The 24,126-nt window shown below is 45.6% G+C and overlaps 1 protein-coding gene across 1 annotated transcript in view; it reads right to left on the bottom strand.

Moving 5' to 3' along the window:
- The window catches only part of LOC138567827 (uncharacterized), a 251,970-nt gene extending 228,519 nt beyond the window's left edge, over positions 1–23,451 (bottom strand). The window contains exon 1 of the mRNA XM_069646326.1: positions 23,348–23,451. Coding sequence (XP_069502427.1) covers positions 23,348–23,378 — 31 coding nt within the window. The 5' untranslated portion in view covers positions 23,379–23,451. The remainder of the gene's footprint in view (positions 1–23,347) is intronic.
- Positions 23,452–24,126: the final 675 nt, after the last annotated feature.

Genomic DNA, 24,126 nt, shown 5'->3' with positions numbered 1-24,126 from the left:
GCTCTACGTGCAGAGGTTCTTGGTCTACAAGCCCTGATCCAAGATGCTTGGAGGTACGCACAGGGAAGACAGCACAGCATGGTAACAATTTCATGGCTAAGGTTGAATGAAGGGAGCAAGAGAGTCTGTTAAACTGTATGTGCATATAGCAAAACAAATGAGATTCATTGCAGCCTTGCCCCTGTGCACATACCTGTTATGCAACGTTTGGTGAGCACATGCCTTAACTGCCTCACTGTACATTGTCGAGCCCTGAAGAAAAAAGCAAAGCTCCCTACGAGGGTCCAGAAATTATTTGCACCCATATGAATCCAGTGAAATGTGCAAAACCTACTGCCACACTGTAACTGCGATCCATGTCTGGGGCACTCCGGCTGGAATGCAACACAGGGGTCGCTGATGTATGATATGATATGATATGTCATATATAACGCACTTGTATACAAGTGTTTCAAGGTGTGACAAGGGAGGGAGGACAAGACAAACGATCTTACTAAGCAACTTACTTCTTCATAAATAAATACATCCAAACAATATCACCCCTCAATTTCTGCAGCTGGTTCCCAAAACTGGTTGCGGCTCCAGCCTACCAGGACACAACCTGCACCTTTGCCACATACTCAATCACCTCTCCTCAGCTTCTTTCCTATGATGTGCAGCCTTTGCGCATACAGTTGAGTGTTGAGTCCTTCCGTCCCTGTTGGCAACAGCCAGCACAGAACATATTATTTCTCTCTGTCATTGGTTTGAGGTATAAAGTAATGCTCCTAATACACAACAGGTTAAGTATTATATTATTGCCCGAAAGTAAAACGTGTGGTTTCTCCACCGTTGCGGTATATACTTATATCACATAAAAAGGGCTGGATAAGCCAAGCAATTTACAAAAAGAACCCTATTTCTAAACTCTAGCAATCCCTCGAGAAGAACTCCCCTGTCACTTGGACCAACTCACCCTATGTTACGCTGGTGCGCCGCCTATCTAATAGGGATAGCAAAGACAGAAATGTCCCTATTCCTAAACTGCACTAAAGATGTATTTATAAAAAGGTTATGCTGGTTCCCTTCTGCACAACTAGAACACAGTACTAGTAGCTTCTAAAAAGATACCAACAATAAAGGTACTAATTGCAACTTTTATTCTGCCGCTTGCTCGGAATTAAATCACAAATTGAACAAATTAAAACACCAATCAGACATGCCACAAAACAAGCACCCCTGCTGGTCTGACAGTTCTCAGCAATGTATCCCTGTGTGTTAAAAAGGATATCAATTATCATGGTCGGTCGACCAGTAACAGCGGACCAGCTTGCTTATGACACCTTCTTCAGGACCTAGCAATGTAGATCGACTCCTTGTTGTATCTGAATTCTCTTAGAATGCCACAGGGTTTTACTAAATGCCACCCGATGCTCCTCTCTGGACCTATAATTGGACCAAAACTCAAGCAGAATAGGGAACTTACTACTCACCCTAACAGGGTATTTATTCTTTATCATCACTCCAAAATGGATACTATTTGTTCACGTATTCCCCTCCAAAGCAGTGTCAGACAGTTTTCCACCACAGTACACAAAAGCAAGTGTTGCATGTGTAAGGGTATATGCGCTTTCTCCCCTATGTGTGGTATGAAATGAATAAACAGCAAACTGTAGGTAAACCAGGATCGGGCACTTACACCTTACTGCACACATGTGCAAATTGTAACCCATGGGGTAGAGTCTGTGAACAACACATATCCACTGCCTGCACAAATGTGGGCTCTATAATCCGTATAAATAAAGAGACAAAGGGCCTCATTACGACCCAGGCGGATTTCGCGGTGCTAAATGCACCGCGAAGCATGGCGGAAAGCCGCCGATAGCGCCATGGGGGTTGGCGGATTTACCGCCCCATTCCGACCTCGGCGGAGCGGTAAATCCCCAATCCCCATTCTGCCCTTCCCCATTCCCATTTTTGCCCCATAGGGTATAATGGGAGTGGGGAAGGAGTTAATTACGCCACCGTAAAATACGGTGGCGTAATTAACAACGAGGTCCCGTAGCGCCATGGTTTTCTCCGGCTGGTAAAACCAGGCGGAGAAAACCTCCATGGCGCTACGGGAACTCGTAGTATGGCGGAGAGGTACGCCATGCACTACGCTGGCGTAATACCCTCTCCGCCAGGGTCCTAATGAGGCCCAAAGCCTTATTTCGCTGGGAATGCATGATCAGACCTTTTATATAAATGTAGCTATGTATATATATTGGGCACGCATGAATGCATAAGTATATGAGAAACAATACAGTGCCCGTTGGGGGCTGGTGGCTTAAAATTCCAGAGTGCCCTATATCAATGAACACATAATATCAATGAATTGCCATTTGATGTGAGGTGATTGGGGCTCTTGGACCTCAGACACGTAATAAATCAATAATTGTTCAACCTCAATTCTTTGACATTTGATGTGACACCGTTACCTCAGTCATATAATAAATAACTAATTGCTTAACCTGAATTCATTGACATTTGTTGTGGCAACTTTTTCAGGCATATAATAAACAACTATGTGCGTAACCTGAATTAAATGACATTTGATGTGACACTGTTACTTTTAACATATAATAAATACATAATTGTGTAGCCTATATTCATTGACATTTGATGTGACACCAGTACCTACCCTGTCCCCAAATGGTGGTAACGGTAACGTAAACAGGAGTTTGAATATGTCAGTATACTGAGCAGACCTGGGTAGCTGCAGTCTACCACGTATACATCAAATCACACCCAAACAGACTTACCAACAAAATGCCAACTCACACCCTTTTTTAGTCCCACATGACCCCGACAGGGGTTCGACCAGAGAAAAATTCGGGATCCTGCTAGCGAAGGAAAGAATTGCCCAGCAGGGCTGTCTGGTGACTGGTCAAGTCTTTTCTGGGTAACCGTCTGTCTCAGGCGCACTGACCCTGACTGTCTGTACTATTTCCTTAATGTGTTGTTCTTTTTTCCATTACTTTAAACAAAAGCCATGTCCCTGTAAACTCTTTTACGATGAACTAATGCCCCCCCCCCCCGTCAGACTCCTAACTTAACTCAGACATGGGGCCAGAGAGCGAGATAGAAAAAACCCACTCTCCATACTTCACTGATTTCCCCCACTCCCTGAACCGAGTAACACTGAAGAAATACACATTGTGTGCCTTGGGAACGAAGCAGAGAGAAGGTGTACGTTTCCAGCAAAAGCACACGGGAATTAGACTCTCGTGACAGAGAGACACGTTCTGTCAGTTTGCTTTGTATTTTCATCACTGTGTAGGCACAGCTGAATGGCTCCCCTCGCTTACTCGTTGGAGCAATATGAGCTACAAATAAATTCGCCCAGTCGACAACACTTCTTTCTCTCCCCCCCCCATCTTTCTTTCCTACCTCGTTGTGGGCAAGCAGAACCAAAAAAGATACTGGGCTGGTGCATCCCAACCGACTGTGCATGGCCCGGGAAAGAGGCTATCCCATTCCCCACCCTGCTGTCAGCCACACTTGTGGCTTAGGCCGACGAGGACTGCTTCGAAGTGGGCTGCCACAAAACTGACACCCATTAGGGGGGTTCTCTCTTCACTCTCTCCGGCCACCTCGGCTCTCCGAATCTTGACCCCTTCCTCCGCCGTACATACATTTTCCCTGATAGGGAAAATGACAGGTCACAGGCAATGCTTGCCTGCAACACGGCAGAGACAGCGCCGGAGGGATAAGGCAACCCTCCTTCTCACCGTTCTCCTCCGAGGTCTCTCTCCAGGTCTCCCAAACGTGGGCTTTTCCCGCTCCCGGGCCATACCATTATCTCTATGTCCAGGGCGGGCAACGGTAACTGTAACATCATTTCTCCTCAGGTGCGCCTATGACTCCTCTGCCACCAAAAATGGGCCAGCCCCCTCCACTTTGCAGTGCAGGCCCCACCCAGAAACCTGACAAATGGAAAACACAGGAAACTGAAAACACGAAAAAAGTCCCCCACCTTCCCTTCATTTTTTTAGGAGAACACACAGCTGAGGATGACCTACCCCTATGACGTATAGCCATACTCTGCTGTTCCTTTGGGAACTTGGTCACCTTTACATAAAGTTGGTTGTCATTTACAATGTTCTCTTCACATTTCATGAGGCTAAAACGAGAAATAAACACATCAGAACCATGTTGTAACACAGTACCAGTGTAACAGATTTGCTTTTATAACCTGAAGCCTTACTGGAGGGTTACACTCACTTCCTTATCAGGCAAAACGTTTGTCCCTAAGGGTTTACCTTAACCCCTAAGGGTTTACCTTATCCAAACGGTGGAGGCAACAAAAACATACCAGCCGCACTCCATACCACTAGAACATCCCACCACAGCGGTGTAGTGGTGACTGGCATGGGCAGGTTCACATTTGTACAGGAAACCCTTGAGGTAATTTCCTTTCTAGTAGACTCGTATTGTTTTCCAGAAGCATCATTGCTCAACATTGTAACAGGTTTGACCTCCCGTTGACACCTCTTGGGTACTCCTGTCTCCGAAAGAGATTCGGGCACTTCTTCTGGGCTTTCCATTTCTGCTGGAGGTCTGTCTAACATTCCAGAGCCTAAACTCTACATAGGATCCTCCTGTAGTGGCAAGACCTGTTTGGTGGGTCCCTCCTAGTTTCTGGAGGCACTATTTGACCTGTGGGTGCTGAAGTTGGTTCTTCCATTTCTGTCCAGTAGCCCACATCAGTGTTCCCTGGTTCATCCTGGCTCTCTTCTGGTGTTCTGGCAAGGCCTGTATCGCTGGGGGCCTCACCACCACCTAAGGGTGTGGTGGATCATTATCCTCTTCATTTGTAATGATATGATATGATATGATTGGTTATTTATAAGGCGCTTAATACCCAAAGGTTTCTAAGCGTGAACCGGGGATCGAACCTGTGTTGCTCCATGTCATCTTGCTTCCAAGGAGAGCACGTTGCCGCTGAGCTATCCTCCCAAGACTGGGTGGGCTAGGGCCCACAGCTGGCATCGTACTCCGCCTTGTTGGGTGTGGTACTTCCTTGTGACTTGCCGCCTATTGTTGTCCTCTGGTGATCCTATTGCATGGTGAAAGAAGAACTTCAGCGGCAGTGGGGTCTAGATCCACATCATCACCAATAGGTAAGAGGTGATTGCGGTTAAAGTTTTCACATACCTCGGAGAGCCTTCTTTTTTTAGTCTGAACACAGGCAATCCTGTTAACTGTCGCTCGATAATGTATTGCTGAGCCTCCTAGCGGTCTCCCAATTTGGTGTGCCCTTTTTTCCCTAAACTCCTTATGAGCACCTAATCACCGGGTTGTAGATTATGGAATCTGACTTCATCATCATATCTCTTCTTGTTTTACCGAGCATTCTGTTCAGCAGCAGCGTGGGCCAGTTGGAAGGCTTGTTATAATTGTTCTTGTAGATACTTCACATATTTGCAGTAGTTCTCCACACCGGTTCAGTGGGAATAAACCCCAAAACTCAAGTCTATGGGCAGTCTGGCATCTCTCCCAAACATCAGCTGATATGGGGTAAACCCAGTGCTGTCATTCATTGTACAATTGTATGCGTGAGCTAACATCGACACATGCTGACTCCATTTGAGTTTTTCTTTGGCCATCAGAGTTCCCAGCAAACCCAACAATGTGCAATTGAAATGTTCAGCTTGCGCATCTCCTTCTGGTTGATAGGGGGATGTCCTTGTTTTGTTACCACAATCAAATGCATGAATTCTTTGATGAGATTGGATTCGAAGTCTGGCCCTTGATCAGAATGTAGACGTGTGGGCCAGCCACAGTGAACAAATAATTTGTCCCAAAGTACCTTGGCTATTGTGGTAGTCTTTTGATCTTTAGTGGGGTATGCTTGGGCATACTGGGTAAAATGATCGGTCACCACCAAAACGTTCTGAGTTCCACTGCTGTCTAGTTCGAGGATCAGGAATTCGACAAAGACTAAATCATGGGTCCAGAGCTCTGTAGGTGTTGGAGTGCTGCGGCTGGACAGCTGAGTTTTTTTTCTGGCAATGGACCTGTCACATATGCAGCAGTATTCCTCTACCTCAGGTCCCAATGGCTGCCAGTAGAATTGGCTTTGGACTAACTTCAGTGTTTGTTCACTTCCTAAGTGACCATGTTGATCATGAAGGGCACGCAGTGCCAGTGAATGTAGTGAGTGTGGAAGCATGAGCCAGTGAATAAGTCGCCCTTGAAGTTGGTTCTCCTTGAACAGTACTCCACCTTTCAGGACTATAGATTTCCATCATTTGCGCTAGTTCTGGTGATGTGCCCTGTTGATACTGCCGGCTGGTCCCTCTGCCCCACTTTCTTTGGCCTTGAGCACTTCCCTTAGGTCTGAATCTTTCAGCTGTGCATGCCTTAATTCAGCTTGGTCAGGTAAGGCAGTTCCGGGGTCATGAGGCTGGTAGCATCACAATAGCTCACAGTAATCCCTGTGATAGTCCCCCCCAGGCAGTCGATAAGACGCACAGGCTCTGCTTGCCAAAACGTTTCCTTCATACAAATGGCTCTCATGGTTGCCATGGATTCCATTTCAACGCAGATAGACTCTGATCCGTCTTCAGCAGAGGGTCTTCCAGACAGGACATCAGCATTGATATGATTGATACCAGGAAGATACTCCAATTGAAAACTGTTACTGGACAAAGCCGCTAGCGGTGTCCCGTGGCATCCAACTTGGCAGACGTAAGGATGTAGGTCAGAGGACTGCTATCGGTTTTCACTGTGAAAGAGGCTCCGTAGAGGTAGTCATGCTGTTTCTCAGTCACAGCCCACTTTAAGGCCAAGAATTCTAGCCGATGTGTAGGGTAGTCCATCTCAGAGGGGCATAATCGCCAGCTGTCAAATACCACAGGTTTGACAATGCCCTGCTGTTCTTGGTATAGAACTGCACCTAGGCCATTGTAGCTGGCATCTACATGCAGAATATAAGGAAGTTGTTGATCAGCATACGCCAGGACACATGCTGCTGAGAGGGATTGTTATAGCCGGGCAAATGCTTGGTCACACTCTTCACTCCATCGTAGTCTGTAATTTTCTTTGGGATTGTGTAATGACTTACAATGTGTTCTGCCACTTGCCATGTCCTTCCCCGGGGCGGGGTAACCCTTGGTCAGTTCGGTGAGTGGCTTGGCTATGGTTGCAAAACCTGGCACGAACCTTCGATAATAATTACAGAACCCCAGGAAACTCCTCGTCTCCCGCAGGTTGTGTGGTTGACGCCAAGTTCTGAGAGCTTCCATCTTGGTGGGGTCCACGCTTACTCCTTCTGCTGACTCCACATGTCCAATGTACTTCATGTTTGTTCAGCAAAACTGCCACTTTTCCAAAGACACCTTCAAACCTTTCTGCTGGAGTCAATCTAATAACTTAAGTAGCCTTTGGTGTTGTTGTTTCAGGGTCTTGCCAAAAGCTATCACGTCTAGTAAATTCATGTCACCCACAGTTATTTCTATCAGTCGAAAAGTGGCTGGAGCTCCTGATATCCCCTGGGTATTCCAACCAGATACTTGAGAGCTTCATCCACTCGAGGCGTGGTGTATTGATCGGGAGCGTTTCTGCTGTTCAGGTACCTGTAATCAATGCACAGCCTCACATCATTGTTGTTCTTCCGAGCCACCACGATGGGTGAGGCATAAGGGCTTCTGGATTCCAAGATGATGCCTGCATGCAACAATTCCTCAAGATGTCGACGAACATCCTCCACATCGGCAGGCCTAGTCTCTGTGACCTCTCTCAGAAAGGGGTGACGTAATTTAACCGAATGCGATGCTCCACTCCCTTGGCTGCGCCCAAATCCCAGTCGCTGGTGGAAAACACATCGGCCCTCATTGACAACTGGTCTCGTAGATGATCCTTCTCCCGGTCCTACAATGGCAATTCCCCAAACTTATTTTTTAAGTTTATACTTTGGGGAATTGTAACATCAAAGGGAAGATATATGCTTCGTGTCCCATTAGGCTGGGCGACCGAGTCAGCCAGGTAAAACTGTGCAATCTTCAGACCTCCTGGTATAGGCACTATCTTGTTGGTAACATTGGTGATAGGGACTCTGATGGTTTTCAGCCCTTTGCCATTTTCACTGACAAGAGTGCATTTCACCAACAGACCGCCAGGTATTCCTTCACCCGAGGGAGCCTCCATCACATATCTACTGTAGCTGTTATGTTGTTGGAGGCGGACGTGGCCAGGCACCATCACAGTTTGGCCAGGTGGTATGTCAGCTTGTCCATGGTTGGGGGGGTGTCTAGTCAAATGGTCGACAGACAAATGGCAACAGACAAATGGTCGACACAATTTGGTGTACAGGACAAATGATCACATTTTTTTTTTAGTTATATATATTTTTTTAGGTTTTCGTTTAGGGAAAAAATGGGGTTTTTAGCAAAAAATAAATTCGATCATTTGACCTGTCAACCTTTTGGTGTCGACCATTTGTCCTGTCGACAATTTAGATTCGACCATTTGACCTACAACCGGTTGGGGGTGTTCACGTTGATCTTGCTTCTCCATGCTTTTCTTGACGTAGGCCTGCTGGCAAGTAAGGTGCATCTTTAAAAGATCAGGGACATTGTGGTCTTTGCCATCTCCATACAGAGCTTGGTTAGCGTACCAAACAGGGCGGAGTTGGTGCCCATGACTAGAGGTACCTCAGGATTCTGGTTCTTTGTGGTGCACACTAACACTAAGGTGGTCAAGGTGGTGTTCACTCAGACCACTTCTTGATTTAAATGGATTTTCACATAGGTATATCCAAGGTATCAGAATGCAGCATCTCCTACTCCCATCAGATTCAGCCCGTCCTGAGTTTCTAATGGCAGATGTGACATGTGCTGGCGATAGTATGGCTCATATACAATGGTGACCTGGGAGCCACTTTCCAGCAAAGCTGTGTTTCTTTGCACCTCAAAGTTAACTGGGATGGTAATGATGGGTCAAACAAGGCCAGCTGGAATGCCTCGAGGGGTAGGGGCTTGATTCTGTAGCCTGCTGCAGCGTGATGACAGTCGCTCATGAACTAGATGAATATGGTCAGCAGTGGGACCCTCCTGAGCCTTCATTTCATACTGAGAAGTCTGGAGACTTGGATTCGATGTCTTTATTGAGTTGCCGGCATTATTTTCAGTGGAGCTCACTCCTCTATTTGAGGTTGTAGCTGCTCCTCTTCTAAAACCTCCTGTGCGTTTCCCGACAATGTCCGGGCAGGCGTGGGTTTAAGAGATTTAAAGCGAGCAGCTACTTGTGCATAATCTTTGTTTTGGTCACACAGTCGAGTTGAGTGGCTGTCATCCCCACATCAATGGCAAAACCTCCATGGTGGTAACGGTGCAGAGGATTGGAGGGAATATTCGCAAGGTTCTTGTGCTCGCCGATACACCTGATGCTCCCGTTCTCATGATCGTGGGAAAACACCTCTGCTTCGATTCTGATTCGCACTCAGGCTCTCCCGGACTGTCAACTAGGTTTGTAGCTTCCTGACTAGCTGCTACAGCTTCTCAATCTGCCTTTGCTGGGGAATGGTAATGTTGGGTGTTGGCATCCTACCTTGTACGGGTTGACACTGTACTTTAATATTGCCTGTTTCTTCTTTCAGGGCCCTGATAGACCTTAGTAGTTCTTCATAGGACGGCGGTGTATCCAGTTTCTCTCTCAGCCTCAGTTGCAGTAGGGTAATAGCATCTTCCTTAGCCCCTCTGAGCAGTTGCTTCAACTGACAATGATTCAATCTGGAAGTCTCCACTCTTCCTCCATGGTGGGCCAGGTGTAACATTTGCTCAATCCTCACCAGATAATCAGAAAATGTCTTCCCAGCTTCAGAGAGGTGACATGCAACCACATCATTAGGTCCTCCCCTGCTTCAGTAGTGCCAAAAGCTCCCTCCAGTGCGCCCATCACTTGCTGGGAGGTCCAGTCGTGACTCAATGCTTGAAGAGAATGTACCATTTGCAGTGCAGGCCCTCTCAGGGCCTCTATTGCTTGTCGTCTCTTCTCTTGATCAGATATTTTCTAGTGGTGTAAGATAAGCTGGGTGAGGTCGGCCCATAGTTCATAGCCCCCCTCTCCTTTAGGCACAGGCTTCTCACCTGAAAAAGGTCATAATTGAGTGTAGGTTCCATGTTGAGTAACCAAAGGGGATGTGGATTGTCGTTCCACAGTCACTCTAACAGCTTCAGCCACACATGCTGTAATAAATGGCAACACAACCACAATGCACTGTGACTGACACCTTTGACCTTTCTATATGCAGGTGATTTTGGATACCCCACCTTCCGTGGCTCATGACACCTGTTTTGGACCACATATGCCACCTGAGGTGGCCTACAAAGATACACACAGCAGGACCAGGCTCTATGTTGAGCAGACCGTTGGCCCTCTGAAGGCCTGTTTCCGCTGCCTGGACCATACTGGAGGGGCACTCTTATATAAGCCTGAAAAGGTTGGCAATAGTGTGCTGGTCTTGCCATGCTGTACAATATGTGCCTGAGATGGAATGTCCCTATACCCCCTGAAGTGGAAATACCAACCCCTGAGGAGGCAGACACAGTGCCTGTGGCTGAAACAGTTGCACGCAGTGGCTGGAATGAGGTCAGTGCTGGATGAATGGTTCATCAGGAACTCATGGACAATTTATTCTGAGCACATTTCTTTCAATATGGCATGCAACGCAGTATATATTATCACATAAGGGATTAAACACGTACACACAAATGAATGTCCTGGAACTGCTTCATGTGAACTAATGATTCATGTGAAATCGTGCAGACACCCAACACTCCGCTCCCCACAACACAATCACCACCACACCCTCCCCACCACACCATCCCTGACACACACACCACTTACCCCTCCCCAACACACTCTTGTGCCTGACAACAAACATCTGATCACTTTCGTGGCATCTTGCCCTTACTGGTGTCTCCCAGCAGCTCGGGGGCTAGCACGTATGCTGAGCAGTGCCTAGGGGTGCTGGACAAGGAGCCCTCTATGGGGGTGACAGAGCTGTATTCCCCAAACCCTGGCCCCCAGATGTGCTGCATGGTCAGCTGGATGTTGGCCTGCATAACCTTGGCAAAGGCAGAGATGTCTTTGGTGAGCTCCCACACCTTCTGACTATAGACAGTCAGGGCGGCAGATGTTGCAGCCACCTGACATCGGTAGCAGTTAATGGCCCTGACAATCCTGCAGGTGGCATCCTGGACACAATCCCAGAAGGCCTGGAGGCATAGGACCTGTGCATCTGCTAGCCCCTCCATGCGCACCTGGCTTCATGATTGCCTCATCATGTGTGGCTTGGGGAATGGATTGAGCGCTGTGGAGAGGGCTGGGCTGAAGCACTGTGACCCATAGGACCTGATGTCTGAATCACCCTGTGCATCCTGCCCATGATACGGGATGCCGCGGTCAGATATATAGTCACTCTAATGCGCCTGTTGGATGGTGGGATACACCGTGCCTCCTGCACGCATGCCAGCAGCTGGATCCTCCACCACATCCACATTGGGTGGCTGTTGGAGAGGATTTGCATGTGCCAGGGGTGCAGTCCCAGTGTCCATGTCCACATCACTTGCAATGGGTGGGTGCAGTGTTTGCACTGGAACTGGCAGGTGTGGTGCAGCTGGAACCTGGTATTGCTTGCCATCCCTTACACCTGCCTTTTCTGTCTCTGGTCGGTGCTGGGGTGGTGGCCGATGGTGTGGACCTGGAGGCCCGGCCATGGGAGGCTGATGACCCTCCCCCCTCCTTCTGAGTTGGCTGCAACCCTATTCGGTGAACAATGACATGCTGTCAGTCAACAAGCATACTGGCACATTGGCGTGATATTCACACATGCTACATGGTGGAGGGACATCCCACACATGAGGATTGTAGTGTATGGTCGTTAGCAGGCCACTGCCTATGACCACAGCAAGGTGGTGGCTGCTGAGGGTATACACCCCATTGACTGGTGCACATTTCCCCTCTTGCTGCCAGGGTGGCCATTCCATGAAGTGTGCTGGGGGGGTTTAATATGGCACCACTCCTTTCTCTGCAGACATGGGTGCTGCACAGGTCTGGCCATAGATGCAATGCCACTGGGGATGATGTAATAGTGATTTCTGCGCCCCCCAACCCTGGGGTCGGACCCCGACCTTGGGGTCGTTCCAACTCTTTGATCAGTCCTCCGCATCCTTGGGGAATGTGCCAACAGCTGACACTTTCTGGGAGATGGAGAGGTTTTCCTGTGGCGGCTGCCATACAGTTCATTTGCATGTGGCACCACTTCATCAGTGAGGACCTCCAGCTCCATCTTACTGACCTTGGGCTTTCTGAGCCTGTGTTCTGGCACCTTGACTTTGGCTCTTTCCTTGGACATGGTTCATGTATCCTGTTGCTGTGGAATCCTAACGGAAGTGGTGGATTGAAATTGGATTGAGTTTTCAAAATGGCCACAGCCGTGTTTCCCATTCTTAACACCGACTTCATGGCGGTAACGGTAATTTCACTGAATGCTAGCGGTTTTGCCGTCAGGGAAGCCTGTTCCACTGGGCTGAATGACAGTTTCCGGCTATGGTGTGTCGCGCTCCAGACAGGTTGTAATGCATCCGTAATTATGCAGGACACCACAGCAGTAACGGAAATTCCGCTGGGTAGAATTACTGACTTATTACTGCTGAACTTGTAATGACGCACTGTGTCTTTTATTCTTTCTAGAACATCTTTCCAATATATATTGACCACTGGGAATGTCCACACATATGAAGGAGCGACCCTTACATTCCCATAATCAGGAGTATGCTGCATTAATCTTTTGTAATCGTACTGGGGTCATGTATCAACGGAAGCACACTTCATATGCACTCTCCCTGTCTGTGATGCATTGAGAGGATTTGTGTGCCCTGTATCATATGTTACTCCATGATTCTTCTCCATTCCTCATCGCAAATTCCTTCTCACAGCTTTCCATGTATTGTAACCTATCGGGAACCTATTGTTGACCTCCATCCTATCTAAAAGTTTCGAGAGCTGTGCAACATTTTCTTTCGGCAGCCCACTGTCTAATGTGAGTTTTAGGTGTGTTGCCTGACTTTTTCCTGCTTACTTAATCTGAGGGTGCGTAATCCAGTGCCAAAGTTGTGCATATCAGAATCTTTCCCTTTCCCCTAGGTGGATGTCCACTTCAAATTCCGTGAAAGATTTAGGAGAAGCATCCTTGTACATCAGTGTAAGAGTATTTAACCTCACTTCCTCCCACTGTAATGGTTTCATCCATTACACAGCGCGAATGTGCACTGTTTGGGTACAGATACCTACTCCAAGGTGGCGGTGCAGGTGGGAGGTTTATAGTCATAACATCGAAAACCAAAAAATCGAAAGTCAAAATCTCAAGAAAAAAAAGTCGAAAAAAGACTTTTTTTACATTTTCATTTGTTCCTTGCAAACTGCTAATTTAGTAGGAGGGTGCCTGGCCTCTGACAGCTGTTCCGGAGTCTCCCTCCAGACTGATGCTAGTTGTTCTGTTCTTACCGGCACGCATGCTTTTTCCACAGTCTGTTCATCCCGTTTTTGAGGCAGGAGACCACGGATTGGCTTCTGTGGGTCTTTTAGCCATTCTGCTCCTACCACAATTGAACTGACAGGTGTGACCAGGTGCCTCCATAGTTTCTTTTAATTTATGTTATTTAATTTGCTTTGGTTAATTTTTGTACTTTTATTTCCCGTGGATTGCTACTGGACCTTGGAGGATGACTGGACACTGTTTTATGAGTGTGCCTACAGCCACTCCGTTTACGTGTGCTATTTCATTTTATGTTATTTAGTTCATTTTCATTTTCATTAGTTCCTTGTAAACTGCTCATGCGGTAGGAGGGTGGCTGGTCTCCGACAGATGTTCCAGCATCTCGCTCCCAGCTGATGCTTGTTTTTCTGTTCTTAAGGGGAACCAACCCATGGTGCAAGGTCTTTTCTTCTTTTTTGAGGCAGGAGACCACAGATTGGCTACAGTGGGTCTTTTAGCCATTCTACTCTTACCGCGATGGGACTAACAGATTTGGTCATGTGCCTCCCTGGTTTATGTATGCGTTATTATCCTGTGCTGCTCAAATTAGTCCAGTTTGGCCAATTCCAGTTGAAGATACTTCAGAGAGTGCTCTGTTTTCTTCCACTCCATCTACGTATTCCAGGTTGTTGCAGCCTTGGTGGTTAGTGTAATTGATTTTTGTAGTTCTTTGTATATAGCTCAGCAAATATATCTGATTAATCGCCTCCAAATCTTGCAGAACTCAGCTGCTCAGATTCCAACTGGTGCCCCATTCAGAACTCATATTTGACTGATCTTCGCTCTCTGCACTGGCCTTCGGAAGCCAAACAAATTCAATTTAAGTCTCTTTGTATTGTGCACCAAGCTTTTATTGTAATGGGTGCTTAATGTATACAACTTAAATTCTACCCTTATGTTCCTCGGCGACCCTTATGCCCTTATGCTCGCAAGATGCCTATCTCATCCGGGTCTCTAGATTTAATCTTTCTCTGGCTGGAGGACGTGCCTCTCAGTTGCTGAAAGTGAATCTTTGGAACGCTCTTCTGCTGACTCTTTGTGCTACAGAGAATCAGCTACTTTTCCATCGATCATTAAAAATTCTTCTCTTCTAATCTGAATTTATACTCCGATTTTTTCCTTTGGTCTTGGCCCTTCTTGTCATGAGCTGCTGACCGGCAAACTGGCCTTGGGCGGATGTTCTGCTTTAAAAAACGACTTACTACCTAACTAACTGGGAACATTCACATATATTCTGGTATCTTATTGAGCATAGCCCTGTGATTCGCTTTCGGAAGCATAATGAAACAATATTTCCACCTGATGATTAGGCCTTCCAGTCGTCTAATCATTACAGCAGTGATTATGGTAACAACATATTCTTCGAGGAGACGGTACATTTGGAAATTAGAATAGTGGTCGGTTCTCGTCTGCATGACATGAGGCTGCAGATCATATTTGAGAATGTACAGTCAGTCATATCTCTGCAGAATGCGAGCAAGAACCCTGGTGTAGAGTGCGTCCCAAAAGATCATTTAAAGATAAAACTGTGAGATCCCTCTATTGTTTAATGTGTTTTTTAATGTTTTTTCAACAATGTTAAAATTGAATGTATTCATAGAGTCCTTGTTTAAGGCTGTAATCATTCTCCTGTTTAGGGAATGTAACAAGGCTCTGCAGATAAGTGACCAACCTATTTCTTTACTTAACAATACTTCAGGAATATATTGAAACTAATTCAGTATTGGTCCATGCACACTTGGGATTAAAAGAAGGATGGGGAAATGTCCATCAATATTTTGATCTGTGGTTATCAGGAAGGAACTGATATGTGTAGGTTGTATGCATCTCACTATGGCATTTGGTCCTGTCAATCATAGCAGGCCGTGAGTTATCTTGCAACATTTGGGTACTCTCATTACCTTGTTGAGATTTCTACTAGCCCGTCCTACGAATAATCGAGCTGTGAATAAATTTTCGATGAAAGGAGCCACGGCTAAACTCATTACATTTGAATGCTGGGTCTGTCATGGCAATCCGATGGCCCTTCTACATTTTAATGTGTTTATGAATGCATTTTTAAGATTCTCTGTGATGTGAAGGCAGATGTATAATAGATCCTACTAGCTTGGACTTTGCAAAACCCATAACAGTATATATGACTGTTGTAGCATCGCTTGGCTTGAAAATTAAAATTCAGAAATCTACCAAGATACAATATGATAACAGAGTGCGTTCACAGTCCTCTTTAAATTTTAAGAATGATTTGAAGGTCATTAAAGGAGTAAAGACGTATGATTTCTTGTAAGTTCATTTGTATTAGGCTTACTCGCATTAGCATATTGAGAAGCAGGCAGGAAAGATGGTGCAAGCTGAATATTTACACTAGGATCCAGTAGGGGAGCCGTCAATTAGTTCTGATCTGTTTCAGGACTTAACAATACACGGAGTGGAGGAGCGTGTTGTCCTCCAGGATTCCTGCAAAACTGGAGGAGGTCAACCAGTGACTGTGGGGAAATCAGAGCCGCCCCCTCCGGAACCAAAGAATGTTTATATTATGGCAGAAAGAAGAGAAAGGCTGATGTTGAAATCCCCTCCCTTGCCATCTGTCCTGGCAATGAAACAGTAGGGACATTTAGGGACATTTGTAGGGCTGAAATTCCGGCCGAAAAACATATCTCTATTGCTCACCACCCCCATGATCCCCTGGAGGCCAAGGTCTACTCATTTGGCAGTGTCTTGCTGGATTCTGTTGGCCATTGCATTGTACGTGGAAATTGTACAAACACATATGTATGCTGCATTCTCCTTTGCTGCCCTGTTTTATATACATCCACTGCTGCATGTTTCGCTTTGCTATTCTTATTGTTATAACTGGAAGAAGGAAGAGGGACATTGGGAAATGCCTGTTTATGGATACTAATCTTCATTTCTTCCACTCTTTCTCTCTTTCTCTCCCCCCCATCCTAGACATTAGAGCTTGGTGCAGTACGACTTTGTATAAGACAATTAGGTTTGGAGGTGAGCTTCTCCCTTATGTGAAAGAGGATGGAGGAGGGAGGGACCGGGACCCGCCCAAACCATTGAAAGAAAAGAAAGCTTTGCTATTGCTCCCATTGGCAGGCCAACACCTCCTACTGTAATGATATTCTCCCTGTATCCTAATGTTTCAAATACGAGGCAAGCATTGAGCGTTTGTCTGTGTTACTAAACATTGCATCCCTTCTCACATCCCAAAATCTCTTCCTCACTTCCCTCAAGGAATTCCTGGCAATCATAATTGAAGATTTCAGAAGGATTCCAAATCCCAATGCAGAAGAGATGTTCTCCCTCAGCCCAGGATCTTTATACAAGGATTATATAGGCACGTTATACATGCCATATCATATCATATCATGTCCAGCCTAACATATCTTTCAGTGTGACTCTGAATATTGTGGCCTCAGAGTTAGGACATAGTTTAATCCAACATGAAACTGGTGGGGCGGCAATTCTATTACTGATATAAACACTCCGGTCTGTAGAGACAAGGGTTCTGTCAGAATGACCTTTCACAATGAGAAGAGGCTTGTGAGTAAAGAAGTTTCAGCCACAGTAACCACAGCACCTAGTGCACATCCTCAAACTCCAGCTCTGCATAAACCTGCCGGGGCAGACTTGTATTGCTAGAGAGCAAGGAACCATGAAAAGGGAATCTCCCCAAACAGTTGCTTCCTGAACCTAGGTCTCCACTCAATAATTACCTAAATAATATAATAATATTAATAATAATAATACTAACACTAACCGTAATAATAATAATAATAATAATAATAATAATAATAATAATAATAATAATAATAATAATAATTATTATAATAATTATAATAAAATGGATGTAAGGTAAGTGAAATACTATTTCTTATCAATAATTAAGTGAGATACTATATTTAAACAACTACCATTTAAAACACCATGAGGCATTTAGATGGGCCCCTCAACATTGCTTTTGTTTTGCTCTTATTAGTAGCCAGCTTTTTGCCAATGCAGTAATGGCAAAAGGCATCCAGTAGTTCATGCATCACTATTTCTGTATTAAGTAGTGCATCCTTGTATATTGCAGGAGTTGACTATGCTCGAATTCGTAGAAAAAAACAAATGCAAAAAACAAAAACAAAGGCGAAATAACCGAAATCTTTTGATCAAAAATGTTAGGTATTTGTGTATATGTATATTAAATAATAGGTGGGGGCTAGGGAAAGGGTAGACGTTACATTAGGCGGGTGCGAGAGGGTGTAGGGGGTCTCCCACCACATTATTAAAAAAATAAAAGTTAAAAAGCAAAATATAATTTTCGTTTTTTGGTCAAACAAATTAGCTAATTTCTCCATTCGTTTATTCCCCGAAATGTTCATGGATATTCGAGTATTCTGGCCTCAGACCCTGGGTACACTGAATTCCTGGCCAAACTGATGGCCCCATCAGTTCTCCTTTCAGGTTGTATTTTGCCACCTCATCGTCATACAGCTCCTCTAGTATCACCATGTACCATTCCCTCGGGCTTTCTTTCCTCAGTGACTCCCACAACAATTCCCATTCCATGAGTAGAAAGCCACTTTTATATCTACACATCACTTCCTCTCACATTATTTCATCTCACTGGGGAGGGTAATGATGTCCAGGATTGAAATAGTGCAAGTAAAGGCTAAAAGGAATTGTGAGCAGAAGGAGTAGTGTGCAAGTGGGTTGGTATGAGAACAAATGACCGCTGCTCTGCAGGAGTATTGGGGCGAGTAGCGGATAAACCATCTACTCAATCCCAGACCCTTCTAAACTAGCAGTCATCTGAATCCTAGGCATATCTGCTTCGCCTCTTTTAGTAATGTCGGCCAAGGACAGAGGACATCAAGAGGGTGAATGAACTGGTAACCATAGCACTCGAGACAGCTGTAGTACAATAGTTATAAAATAAAAGAATGTCCAATCAAAAATATGGGTCCTGTAATGAAACATTGAAATACAACTAAAATATAAAAATAAAACCCATCCTGTTAAAAAAACACAGAGAATGAAGAACTTTGTGTGAAAGGGCACTCTAATCAGTTAAACAGAGAAGTTCAGGCAAGCATGTCTACAATTTCCAATGTTCAAGTATATGTTCGTGCAGCAAAAGATAGAGAAGATGGCTTAAATGTCTGGAAGGAGCTAAATTCCTCTACTCAGACTGCTCTTCTGGAGCTTGTCCATTCCTAACGGACTCAAGGCGATCTACGTTGTCAAGCCGCATTCCCAAGAGCCCGAATTACAAAATAGCGAGGCCCAATTTGCCGCATTGTGAAATTCAAGGTTTTTTTAATGTGCGCTATTGTCCCCCACTTTCACGTTCATGTATGTGGTGGACACTCCTGCAACCCCAGAACCCAAAGATACCGAACTAGGTGTCCGGGGAAAACCCCTGCAATTGTCATTCACCGAGTTCTGTATTTTCGGATCACCATTTTTTACTTATGCCGAATGCTAAAAAAAAGGAGCATTCAGCATTTTTTATACAGTATTTAGCGGTAAACCCGACTCAAGTTACTTGTCTCTCATGTGTTGAAACAGCTTTGTTACACCTATACTCAAGAGACCATTGTTAGATTGTGATCAGTATGCTAATCATAGGCTCATTAGTAGTATTCATTTTTTGGGTAAGATCCTTGAAAAAGTGGTTTCAAAATACTTAAATGAACATGTTTCTCAACACCATCTACTCTGATCATATCCATCTGGCCTTCGTCGATACCTTAGTATGGAAATAGCAACACTTCTTCTGTTAGATGATATTCTTAAAATAACAGATAATGGAAACACATGCCTACTGGTTTTACTTGCTCTATTGGCGGTATTCGATAACATAGATCACCAAACTTTGCTTTTAATTCTGAAAGATTGGATGGGCCTTGAGGTCACAGTTTTGAAATGGTTTCAATCTTAGCTGACCTCTAGGTCCCAATATGTTATATGAAAAAATCGAATTGACCTTTATCTGTTCAAGAGACTTGTGGATTTCCCCAAGGGTATATTCTTGCACATTTTGGGATGCTTGTACACCGTCCCAACTAGGCAAAAAGGTTCAAGTTGAGGAAAACCTTTCAGCATGCATTATTGTGTTAGCAGAGCGAGTTTTGTGCAGCAAAAGATGCATGTATTTTTTCTAGGTAGGTCTGACACATATTAGATACCCACATATAGCAACACAGATGTAGCAACAAATGTATTAATGTTGAGGTTGCAGAGGTTATAGATAGGGCAATGCAGTATAGGCCCTGTGTTAAGAAGTAATGCACAGATTTATGTTTTCAGTTAGCTGTTAGACGAGAACCGAAATAGGTGGAAGATGGAGTCAGAAAGCTACTGTGGTAGGTGCGAGGTCAGCGCGTAACATGGCAGAAGTGTCGCCATATTGGAAGTTACGGCCTGAAGGTCCAAGGTCACAATGAACAGAATAGAACGGAGGCCTTGATTTGGAGCTGCGATCTGTTTGGCTCAGGCCCAAAAACAAATCCATTTTCCATTCCCCAGGAGAGAAGCCGAGATCAGAGGCACCCATGATACCCAGATAAGTGCTAAATGTATCCTTTTACAGGGTCTGAATGTGGTGGGAACCGAATGGTAGTTGGAAGAAGAGCAGGAAAGGATGCGCCCTTTGAAGGACAAATTCAAGAGGATAGGCCATGAGGTTGTGCGATGCCGAAAGGCTAGGCGAAGAGTTAGAGCACTACTGGCTGCACCCAAGAGCGGTCATCCCATTTGAATTACAATGACACGTACAAGCAAATACCAATCAATCCCTGAAATTCAGACCCAATAGCAGATCCCTGGTCACGTCATTACTGGGAACCTGGGGCTTGAAGGAGATAAGGGGAGAGCCGTGTATGAAAGATAGGAGGAACAGAGGTGATGCCACTTGTGTGCACCACAGCGTCTGGGATAATGAGAAGGCCTATTGTCTTATCACAGCAGAGTTGGCCTTGTCAATTTACTTTGAACGTGTTAGGATCAGAGGGGTGCACATCACATGACGGTCTCGATTTTTGAGTGTATCAACAAGTGTAACTGACCAATCCCATGCCTAGGTTCACTAGTGACTATGTAGTGGGCCATGTGTCTAGGGGAATGGGATTAGATAAGATGGGGCCAATCGATCAAGCGACTATAGGGGTTTATTAGCATGTTATAAAGGTGGTAGCCAATGAGGGTGGTAGGATAACAATGTAACCTATATATTCATATTTTGCGGTTTTCTGCTCTTTATCCTGTAACCTGGTGCCAAACCAGAGGGAGGTCAGCAGAACCCCCCATTTATCAAAACATTTGGAAAATGTTATGCTTGTGGGTCTACTGATCATGTAAAAGGGGATCCTAGATGCAGGGGTAAACCTTCAGGGGTCCACACTGCCTCCTTAGCCTTTTCCCCAGAGGGAGAAATACAAATGGCAAGTCTGTACCACACAACCTAGAGGTGGACAAGACTGGCGAAGGCCTGGGCCAGACAAACTGAAACAGGGGCTCCAGACCAACTGTTGTTTAGGGCCAGTAACCCCAGACACCACGGGCTTACTACGGCCCCCACCATGGCTGCCCACAAGACTGAATTGGGTGAAAAACAAAATGGAGCAGAAGTGATAAAGAAAACAAAATGAAGCCTACGCTGCATGCTGGCCCACCCACACACTAGCAGCCATGGACATTAGGCATGGCTGGAGGCAGAACAGGAAGTGACCGGACCAGCCTTAAAGGGCTGATGGGAGAGGCATTTTCCCTATTTCCTGTCAGCTCTTTAAGTCATATTCCAATGTGACGCAGCTGACTGGTGCAGGGGACAGTAGACTACCAGAGGTACGTTTCTCCTCTTGAACCCCCACCATGACTTCCTCACTTCCTGCCCAGCAACCGGGCTGCCATTTTGTTTCTTTCCATTTTGTGCTTTCATATCAATTTTGCCCATGCCGTACGGGAAGAGGAGATTGCAGCGGTGCATGGAAAATAAAAACCGATGCATAAGAAGGAAATAAAATGGGGCCCAGGTGCCGGGTACCCGGGCTGCGTTTATTGTCCTTCCTTTTTATGCGTTGATTTTGCCCACGCCACTGTAGTCTCCTCTCCCATCTATTCAATGGGCTACCACCAATCCCATTCCACCGTTGAATGCTGGCAGCCCATTACCTGTGTAAGACTGCTTACTGGCAGTGGCGCAACACCATTGTGCAGATAGTGCTCTAGCCCCTCACTGACATTTTGGGCTGTGTTGCCACAACCTGTATGACCTATAGAGCCGTGCCCTGACAGAACAGGACACAGATGGTAAACAGGCTTGTGGCTTCCCTGTTTACAAAGGCCCTGCAATTGCTAACATAAAGCATTTCATTGTTGGTACCTGCATATTTCTTTAGGCAATTGAAATTGTGATGGGGTGAGTACCTGCGTGTCAAGGAGTGATTGGAAGGGTAGGGGGCCAGAAGGCAGCTCATTCTCACAGCAGTCCTTAAGTGTGTGGTTCAGACGTGAAGGAGAGAAGTAGCTGCTTGTAACATTGAAGCTGCACCAGAATTGTCTCATTAGAATGCGCCAAGAAGTTACGTTTTATTCTCTCCCCATGGCAATGCTAATCCCTATGGTTGCGCTCCTGGCTCGGCCCGTGGTGGGCTCTTAGAGCCAGGCCTGACCCCCAGGCTCCGACTCCACCCCACCCATGAATTGGCTTTCCCAGGTCTAATGGCCAGCATGACGTCACCTTGCTCTCAGCTGTTGATTCAGAATGCTGTGCTGCTCCTCAAGTTATGGCATGCTCTAATGGGAATTACTGTGTGCATTATTGCTATTCGGAAAAAGGGTAAACGCAAAGTAAAAATGTGCACAAGGAAACTTGTAAGAGAAAACCCATGGAAGGAATCACACAGGAGAACAAGCGACAGGTGCTACAGGAAAAGGGAGAGAGGGGCAAAGAGTTAGAAGAGAAATTGTACATTAGCTCACAAGGAAGGGGCTGCCCACAGCAGAGGCTTCGTGCAGCAGCTATCCCGACTCCCCTGCTGCAGGGTGCATGCTAGTTCTTCCAGGTTTAACCAGGCGCTAAACATTTGGGGCAATTTGCCCTATTCTAGTAGTCATGAAATAGATCTTTTAACCCCAGGACCAAATTTCCCAGTGGGAGATCATGGGCCTGATTTTCAAAAATGTTTTCAATGGGACTTTCCCATGTTAAAACATGTTTGTAAACCAGGACCCGTGTCTGTACACCATTTGTATCGGAATATGCAAGCAAACACACTAATCTTCAGGTTGATGCTGCTTGGTGCGTTTTCAGTCTACCTTACACACAGTACTGTGTGCACTGGCGCTGGAATGCAAGGCTCACTCCTCAGACATTACCCGAAATGTATTTATTGGGTGTTCAATTAACCCGCTGCCATGGTTACTACTGGACCTTTTATTGGACTATGTAGTCCAATGCGAATAGGACAATGTGACAATAAGTGTCCCATTTAGGATAACAATAGCACTTTAAATATTAAAGTGAGTCACCAAACATGTGTTCTTAGTCAAATGGAAATTACACATGTTTAAGCGCCACCCGTCTTAGAAATGAAGGCCCTCACATCCACTCCGATTTCACCCTGGAAACTAGGGGCGGGATGTCACGCCTCGGCAGTTGCCTCGGTCATCGAGTTTCAATGCGTCGCTTAAGGGGGCACTCACTAGTCTATATGTGAAACTAACTCTAAGCCCACACTGCAAGATCCCCTCGTTCGCCAAAGGCAGCACAGCCGCGAGAGAACCTACCCCAAGCCAGCAGAAACACGAGCAGGGCCATGGCGAGGATCAGGGCACATCTGGAAGGAGGTCGCTCGCGCAGGACAAGGCACTTTCTGTCGAAATACCGGACATGAAACACAGATATCATCAAGAACGGAAGGATAGATTGATAAACTTCTGCATTTCTGAAGGGGTTGTGTCTGTGAGCAGATGTTGCAGTTTCCTGTAGCTCGTTCTTCAGTTTGTGTCTTAGAGACACTCTTTTCCCATAACCCAGACCTGCAAATGATCCTTGCCGTATCCCTCTTAGGGTTCCTGTGCTGCAGGAGTGCTAAAGGGAGGGCGCGCATGTGGTGCCCCTTGCACAGGTTTCCGCTTATACTCGTTTTAAAATAAGTTGATATTAATATATTCTCTTTATACACAAATACGTTTAAAGTGTATTTTACAAATCGAGTTGTGCAAGTCTCAGCCAAATGCCAAATGAAGGACGTGACAATGTTAAGGAATTCTAGGTTCGCTCTAGCCATAACTTGCTGTTACAGTATTGGCATTAGGACATAGATATACAAAAATGGGTGATAGACCCGGAGGAAAGAAAATCATTTTATTATACTTTTTCTCATCCATGTGTCACCGGTTTTTCTAGTATCATCGGTCCATACTGTTTCCCATTATTACATATTGGAATTGCTCAGCCGCCCATTGGATTTACCGCATTTCATTCTGATTTACTGGGGAGCCCTTTGCCTTTGAAGAGCCTGGGTGCAAATGCCCACTCTCACTGTCTCCTTGACACATGCGCA

The sequence above is a fragment of the Ambystoma mexicanum genome, chromosome 1p (assembly GCF_040938575.1).
Source record: "Ambystoma mexicanum isolate Mex_15411 chromosome 1p, UKY_AmexF1_1, whole genome shotgun sequence".
Classification (NCBI taxonomy): Eukaryota; Metazoa; Chordata; class Amphibia; order Caudata; family Ambystomatidae; genus Ambystoma; species Ambystoma mexicanum.
Note: the sequence above shows the minus strand (reverse complement) of the source record. Positions and strands in the feature narration are given on the sequence as shown.